The 8,593-nt window shown below is 31.5% G+C and overlaps 1 protein-coding gene across 1 annotated transcript; it reads right to left on the bottom strand.

Annotated features, from left to right (window-relative positions):
- Positions 1-268: 268 nt before the first annotated feature.
- Positions 269-8,364, bottom strand: LOC139495197 (uncharacterized). Its single transcript, XM_071283405.1, has 7 exons — positions 8,278-8,364; positions 6,910-7,006; positions 6,450-6,553; positions 4,981-5,305; positions 3,725-3,907; positions 2,597-2,874; positions 269-985 (listed from the first exon to the last, which is right to left on the bottom strand). The coding sequence occupies exons 1-7, from the start codon at positions 8,295-8,297 to the stop codon at positions 400-402; spliced, it is 1,593 nt and encodes a 530-aa protein (XP_071139506.1). The 5' UTR covers positions 8,298-8,364; the 3' UTR covers positions 269-399.
- Between the last annotated feature and the right edge of the window lie 229 nt (positions 8,365-8,593).

Below are 8,593 nucleotides of genomic sequence, written 5' to 3'. Positions count from 1 at the left end.
CCTACAAAAGTTTACTTTTTTAAAAATTTTACTTGGAAGGAGAGATGTCTCATTTACACTTATACCACATCTTCTTTTATCTATAAATTCTGCATATATTGGATTATAACATGACTGCAAATGATTTTGAATTGCTGAATGAAAAAAATCCGACGTTATTCTATTAGTATGTTTCCGTGTTTTATTCACAGCAAGAAGTTTTTTTTATAATCTCAAGAAATTTTATACAGTGATGATTAATAGGAGTGTTTGAAATTGCCATTCACAATTTACTTTATATAGATTTTTTATTTTAAAACAAAAATTCAAAAGAAAAAAGAGTACGTTTTACTTTGAATAGAATTACTTTAATTAAACATGCATATTTTTTTCTATGCATATCACTCTATCCATCGGTTCCTACAGTTTGTTAATTCCTTTCGAATGCTTATTTGGACTTGTTTTGACTTCTCTCTCATTCCGCATTATTCGATATCCTGATTTGCCTTTATTAGGGACCTTGGTACGTGACGAGGGGTCATAGAAAATTTCATCGATAACATGTTTGGTATTTCTGAAGCTTAGAATTCCAAATAATGAACCACCGACCCGTTGAGATAACTCAACTTGAAAACGATTGAAGTTTTCCCTTCCAAATGGGTTGCAGTAGATTGCAGGTGATTTAATTTTGGCTTCTTTAGGCATACTAAATTTTCCTCTTACATCAACTTTAATGACGGTCCTGTCCGGAATCATATCTATATCCCTGCTTGTCCACTCTTTAACGTTATCGAAATCATAGATTGCCTTTCGATTTATTATAATCTCTTCCATTTTTTCACTTGCAACGCACTCAAGTATTATCATCATGCTTGAAAGACTCGTTTGTTTTTTAACAAAGAAGAGAATTTTGCAGGTCTTCGTAAACATTAATGCTGCTTGAATTGATCGAGACACATTTTCATGGTCATCACGATGATTACGGGGTGCGACTACACAACATACACTAAAAAGTAAATAAGAATAGTTTAGTACATGATTTATTTTTAAACTTTACTTGGTTTTTTTTAACTTTACGTTTTGGTATTTACGGTCTTTGATTATATTAACAGATCCCGTTATATCAAGAAACTATGTATAAACATGAAATAGATAAATTGTATATGATTAGGCGAAAGCTGCCAAAGGGAGATGAGAGGTCGAAAAGTATAATTAAATATAACAGAAAAAAGCGACCAGATTTCGATTATGGTTGTTCATGTTTAGATGTCCAAATAAATATTGAAAACAATTTAAAAATGCATAACCACCAACAACAAATAATGAAACAAGTCAAAAATGCACTACAATTACTTAACTTCGAATTAATTGAAAAATATTAAATTTTACCATTTAGTACTTGTGTTCCTAAATCACTAATAGTAAGTGAAATTTTATATATGCAGTTCTCTCCCAATTTTTTTTATTTCTCATTTTTATTTTCTCATTGGTGGTATTAACATACACGATACGAAATAGAAATAGTTATATATTATCAGGATATATATCGTGATTTTTTTCCAAATATTTCATTTCAATTAAAGCCGTATGTATATAGCGGAAATATAGCAAGCGAATATGACAAGACGATAGTTTAGGTGTGACAAACGTGTGACAAACAAACATTAGAAAACAAGACAACAATTGCCATTAAAAATAGAAATTCGAAGAAAGTCATGGATCTCAAAATAAAAACAAAATTAAACACGAAAAAAACAATAATGGTCGACCTCATGCAGGGGGCAGGATTTCAGTTAATTCACGCAATTTGTTACATGTATGCATAACATCAAGTTTTCTTGACTGGTGGACATGTTTGGTTGCCCATGTTAGTATATGCCTTTATTATTTTTTTCAAATTATGATTATTTTTCCTTTTCCAATGCAATACGTTCTTAAATAAAGACTTTGTTTCTTTAAGGTGTTATAGGAGTCTAAATTTAAAATGATAGGATCTGTTCATCATTTTCAAAAATGTAGTATATATAAAGGCAACAGTAGTATACCGCTGTTCAAAATTCATAAATCGATTGAGAACAAAAACCAAATCAGGGTTACAAACTAAAACTGAGGAAACCCAACGCATATAAGAGCAGAACTATGACAACAGAAACACAACATTAAAATGTAACTAACATAGAAACGAACTATGATTTAACGATTGCTATTTTCCTTACTTGGTACAGAATTGGCTAAATAACATATGAGAATATCGCTTTAAGTGAATGCCTTGAGAATATCAAAAGAAAAGATAGGTTTATTGTTCGTGTTTTCGGCTTATTTATAAAATATAAAAATGCAATGCAGAATCCGTTAGAAATGCACTATTTTGGAGTTATCTCCCCTGAAAATGCTCATTTTAAAAAACCCATTAAAAAACAAGTAAAGATACTAGTAATCTACACTTGGAAAACACTTATATGCATAATTTGAATAAAACTTCAGATAAGTTATCGACATTCTTCATCAAATTTGCTAATTTGATTGAAAATCTAGACCTACCGTCCTCTGTTATTTACAATCCAAGAACTTCAAAGATATCCGTAACATCTTAAGCCTAAACAAGTATATATCTCACCCAGAAAAAGAATTAACTGTGAAAGAAGCTATTCCATCTTTTATCTCTGGTTTTGTATCGAGAAAATCTAATGACCAGTCATCGTTTACTTTAAAAACTATGTAATCCATGTCTGTATCGTCTGCTTCCCATGTTCCTACCAATTTCAATGGTAGTTGAACTAAAACAGGGACTTGAAATTCTACATGAGACCCAAACAGGCACTCTGAAATTTTAGCTACACCCATTTCATTTACATCCTTAGTCCAGTTGATATTGTTTACATTTACTGGATATACCTGAATTAAAGAAGATAAGTGTCAAGAAAGTCATATTCCTGAATAGTTTTTTAAATATTAACTAGCACTTACACTTGCATGTTAAAATATGCAAAAGCTCGTACACAATAGCATAACGCACAAACAAATAATCAACATTGGAAAATCACAAGGAAGATTTGAATGATTTCTCCTGCTTATAATTCTGCTTGATTCGAAGCAGAGTCATATAACTGACATATTGTTATTGAGGATGAGAAAACGAATATTGAATTACAGAAATCAACTCTTTTCACTTCTGCTAATCATAATTTTATGAAATTTCACCTGAGATAACGCCCGTTTTCTAGTGAGGTTCATGTTGCTCAGGCTAGTTTTCGTTGTGTTGTTTTGTATATACCAATATCTATCTTTTGGTAATTTTGTCTTTTTTTTTCTCATGCCATTATAGTTGTGTTTTTGACAAATGAGTTTCAAAAAGGCACAAAAGATACCAGAAAGACATACAAAGTCGAAAATGAATTGACAACGCCATCGTTAAAAATGAAAAAGACTAGTAGAGAAACAATATTGCATAGTATACAACATAAAACATCTGATGACTGAGCAACACGAACCCTTACAAAACCTGGGGATAATCTCATGTGCTCTGAATAGGTAGGTTACACTCAGGAAAAGAGCACGGCATTGTAGTTCCGACACATATCAGCTTATATTTGTAAAACAGATTTAATAACGGTCAACAGAGGAAGTATGGCGTTGATTTTCTTAAACATGTTTTTTCTCATGATAAATACACGATGCATACGAATAGAGTTACTATCTAAAGTACAACGTTATTCTTTTTGTACTCCTTATATACTAATTGTACCTTGAAATCAATCTGTTGGCTTTTTGTCACTGAGTTTTGTGGAAACTTGACCCGTATTTGTTCATCTTTAGAGTTTATATACTGTGTTTCTTTTTCCGATAGCATTATGCTCTCTTTAATAGATTGAATAAAAATGCACATCGATTCAATTTTGTTTTTCCGGAATATTCCTTTATTATCTCCCTTTAAAAAAAATGTTACATACATTTTATAATTGTTATAGCTTTTTGCATCCTTATTTGTCTGTACATAATGTGTGACTATATAGAATTATTACTACTTTAAAAAAAAAGCAAAAGCAAGCCGATCAGTAAAGGTGCAGAATAAGCATCCTTTATAATTTTATAATGTCAACTTACTGTTTATCACAATCAACCAATTTAATAAAATATTTCATTGATTAAGAAGTCCAGGAATTATAATCTTCGGTTAATTTTATATTGGAATTGGTGTGGTAATCAAATAGGATATCTCATCACGCCTTAATAGTAATCAAAGGTACCAGGATTATAATTTAATACGCCAGACGCGTGTTTTGTCTACATAAGACTCATCAGATCAAAATAGTTTTAAAGCCAAACAAGTACAAAGTTGAAGAGCATTGAGGACCCAAAATTCAAAAAGGCTCTGCCAAATCCGGCTAAGGTAATCTATTCATGAGATTCCCCTAAAACGAGGAATATGTACCCACGATTCTTGTTTTCGTAGTTACGTTCTGTTGAACGAGAAGATATAGTGGGTAGTTGTTTGAAATGAGAACATTTCACAGTAGTTTAGAGCTTAAAAAACAAAAAAAGTTTTGATATTCCTGCAGATTTTTAAATATTGCTATTGATGGATTTGTTGTCAGACTCTGAAATATTTAAGTTTTAAAACTGATTAACAGCACTGCATGATTATACCTCTTTGAACTTTTTTGAAAGCTTCAAAATATAGATTTGACTCCAAAAATACAACACCCATTGATCTCAATAGAAACATTGATTGTAACAGAACGGATATAGTATTAGCAACAAAAACTGTTATTGTGGTAACTTGACTGTTTTGCAAGAAAACGTATTTATAACAGACACAGTAACGATTTAACTTTCCATTAGAAGTCACACTTTCCACATACCTCTAAGTATATGAAAACATATGCTCACTTTGATTGACCAAATTTAATTTTTTGATGGTGTACATAATTCTATTAAAATAACAAGAGTTTTTTCCTTAAAACATGTACGGAAGGTGAGAAGATATTCTGTATTACTTACCAAAATTTCTATGTCCAAGAACTCCCATTGCATCTGAAATCTGACTGCTGCTTTATACTGGAAATATTTGAGGTTTATGTCATTCACAGATGGAAGTACCACATTTACTGTAATGCTTTCTCCCTTGGAAAAAAGAGTGCAATCTAATGGATTAGTTACAGCTCCTTTCTCGTGTACGTGCACTATATCCGATGCCAACATAAATTGATCCGGGAATGTATTTTTCTTTAATGCATCAACACGTTCATCAGCGTCCCATCTAGTTGCCTCATAATTGATCTCAGACGGAACATCTATTAGTGTTATGCCATAACCAATGTCTAGGCTGTGCAATGTACAAAATGGAAAATGAGAGGCAATAATTTGTGTTCAATTCTTATAAATCCGTTGATAGACATCAATCTAAGTAACAAAAACTAAAACAAAGGTAATTGAATGTAATACTTGTTTGTTTTGATCAGGTTTCCGAAGCACCTGAGATTACCCCCGGTTTTTGGTGGGGTTCGTGTTGCTTAGTCTTTAGTTTTCTTTTGTTGTGTCTTTTGCATATTTATTTTTCAGCTTGTTTTTTTTCTTTTTAGCCATGTCGTTGTCAGTTTATCTTTTGTCTATGAGTTTGACTGTCCTCTTCTATCTTTTGCCCCTTTCTCAGTAACTGTAAGCTTGATATTGGTGCAATGTGTTTTTAATCAGGCAATTTAGAAAAAAATATGAATAACCTTATTTTGATAGTACTTTCATATTAAGTAAAACATGTAAGGTCTTTTGTGTCTGCGTGTCTCGAAACTCGAGAGATATCTAGATAAATTTTGGTTATAATGATATAATTTAATTTAGGATGTAACGTGTCTTCTGATTGGCTGACGTTATTTTGTTATCATCCCATAGACATAATTTTGTCGTGTGACCGTGACGTCATCAACGTTTTTTTATGGTTTTCTACGGTTTAAAATGGAATTTAGAATCAAATTATAAGAAAAAACTGTCATATTTTTTCTGTCTTCGCGCGTTATTCAGTGTGCACCACATTCTTTATGTTATTTGATAGACAGACAAAATATTAGAGTTATTCCTTAAATCTAATTATAGTGTTATCTTAGTTGTAATTTGAAGTAGATTTCACCCTATTTATATTTAGAAATGCCAGAACAGTAAAGAAAATGAAAAAAAAATATATATACATAATAAACATATTATATATACCAGGACTAAATCTAATATTTGCGCCAGAGGTACGTTGCGTCTACAAAAGTCTCGTCAGTAACGCTCGAATAAAAAATGTTTAAAAGGATGTTGACTCATAAGTGCTGACAACTAGGCTAGTGATACCCTCGGAGAATAAACACTGTACCAGCAGTGGCATCGACCCAGTGGTTGTAGTTAAATACCAGTAATTAATTTATTTTTTTGCGCCGGACATGCCAGACGCGCTTTTTGGTCTCACAATAAAGCTTATCGTTTTATTTTACCTTTGGAGATTCCTTTGCGTTTTCCTTTTATCTATTTCCATTTTTATGTCTCTATGATTTGCGTATTCTTTTGTCTCCTTTTTCATCCTTAAATCTTCTGGTTTCTGAATGAAATTGTCAAAAACTTTGTTTTCAATAAAAACAAACAAAGAGAGATAACATGAACGTAAACAAAGATATAAACTATCTATGCGTCAACAGTATATGAAAAATATAAATATGAATTATAAACAGTTTTTTCTCCTATATAAAATTTTGTTATCTCATTTCACACCAATGTCCTTGCTTTGCTATTGTTTGTCACACTGTTGTTCCATACACGTACAACAAACGGTGACAATTTGAATTAATTTCAAGAATGTGACATTTGTTCAATGTTTAATGTGTTTCAGCTTTTAATCTATCAGTTCTATTGTAAAACTAGAAGTACTACTACAAAATTAGAGTTACATCAATATACCTCGATTCTTGCATCGACTGGCTCAATGTCAAATCGATTTGTTGATTCATCATTTTCTGTATTATTGTCTATTAGATTGAAATCACTATCAATCGGCCTGAAACAAGAATAGTTTTAATCACTAAACTGAATAAGTGTGTTTTATTTCCAACTTTAAACAAATAATTCTTTATGCAAGAAAAAGACCAAGTGGTACATTAATTTCATATCAGAAAAACATGAGAATAGAAAGACCTATTAATATTCTAGAATGTTTATGTCAGAAACGTCTCTATATTTTACCTGTACCCCTTTCTCGAATGTTCTGACGATTCGCGTCTTTGAAATCAATTGATGCTTTGATCACCAGAAACACATATCTGAATTCTACATCTGTATTGTGGAAGTTTTGAAGGATAAAACACATCTAAAATATTGGTATCGAATATTATATCATGGATATTGATTTTTGTGACATTGTTTTATTTAGATCAATGAAAGGTTTTGATACATATATAAAAATCTCTTATTCAACCCCCCCCCCCCCCCCCCCCCCCAAATAAAAAGAAATAAATAAATAAAACAATCAATGTAGTAATGTTATAAAATGCTTACTACATACTTCACTGTAAAAAAAAATGCTTATACATACTAGTATATACAATTTCAAACAGCCTTCTTCAGTCAATCTTTTTTACACATATGTCACTGTACATGCTTATTAACACACAATATTGTTAAGACAATGCTTCAAATCAAATTTGATTCCATGCTGCATTTTTACTTTTAACGTGTATTTCTTTTTTTTTCAACACGAAACAATCATTGTTGAAAATATAAAAAACAAGAATGCGCCCAGAGTACACGGATGCCCCACTAGCAGTGTTCAGTGGACCGTGAAATTGGCATATAAACTTTAATTTTGCATTAAAATAAACAAGATCAAATCATAGGAAACATGTGTACTAAGTGTCAAGTTGATTAGACTTCAACTGCATCAAAAATACCTGGACGGAAAACTTTAACCTGAAGCGGAACAGATGGACAAACGGATAAACGAACGAACGGACACACAGACCAGAACACATAATGTCCCTCTTCTATCATAGGTGGGGCATAAAAAACATTCAGATATTCCGCAGTTGAAACAGTTATGAAATATATGAAGTGTTCTTGCGAGAAATTGATTTTCTGCTTTATTTAACATGTTTTCTCCCTCAGACAAAGTCGGCCATAGATAGATTCGGCTATGTTTCATTAGATTATGTTTAATCAATGAGCTCTTCAATTGTTTCGATTCTTAAAATCTTTGGCTTTCAGATATTTTGCAGAAAAGCGCTTCGGACTCATAGAATTTATTCAAAGTGTTGTTTTTTTCATTTTACTTACTCCTCATTAGAATGCTCCATTTTATCACGATTCGTTGCTACATCTTTCTTCTCATTATTGTCTATGAAACCTGCAAAATCGCTATCATCCGGCCTGAAACAAGGATATTTAGCATTAAGTTGAATAGTTTTTTTATGTATTAAAAAAAAATCAGTTATTGTATTGTTTTTCTTAATCAGATGATTATATAACTCAATTGACAATTTTGTATGTAAATGGCTTTAATGACAACTAATTAATAACAAGAATGTGTCCACAGTACACGGATGCCCCACTCGCACTATCATTTTCTATGTTTAGTGGACCGTGAAATTGG

This window comes from Mytilus edulis, chromosome 11 (genome assembly GCF_963676685.1).
Source record: "Mytilus edulis chromosome 11, xbMytEdul2.2, whole genome shotgun sequence".
Lineage (NCBI taxonomy): Eukaryota > Metazoa > Mollusca > Bivalvia > Mytilida > Mytilidae > Mytilus > Mytilus edulis.
This window is presented reverse-complemented; position numbering and strand designations above follow the sequence as displayed.

Coding starts and splice junctions, on each gene's coding strand:
- LOC139495197 (XM_071283405.1), bottom strand. CDS start 8,297: ATGGAGCATTCTAATGAGGA. Junction 6,554..6,909: donor CAGTCGATGCAAGAATCGAG/GTATATTGATGT, acceptor AATTTCATTCAG/AAACCAGAAGATTTAAGGAT. Junction 986..2,596: donor ACAGTTAATTCTTTTTCTGG/GTGAGATATATA, acceptor TTTACTTTTTAG/TGTATGTTGTGTAGTCGCAC.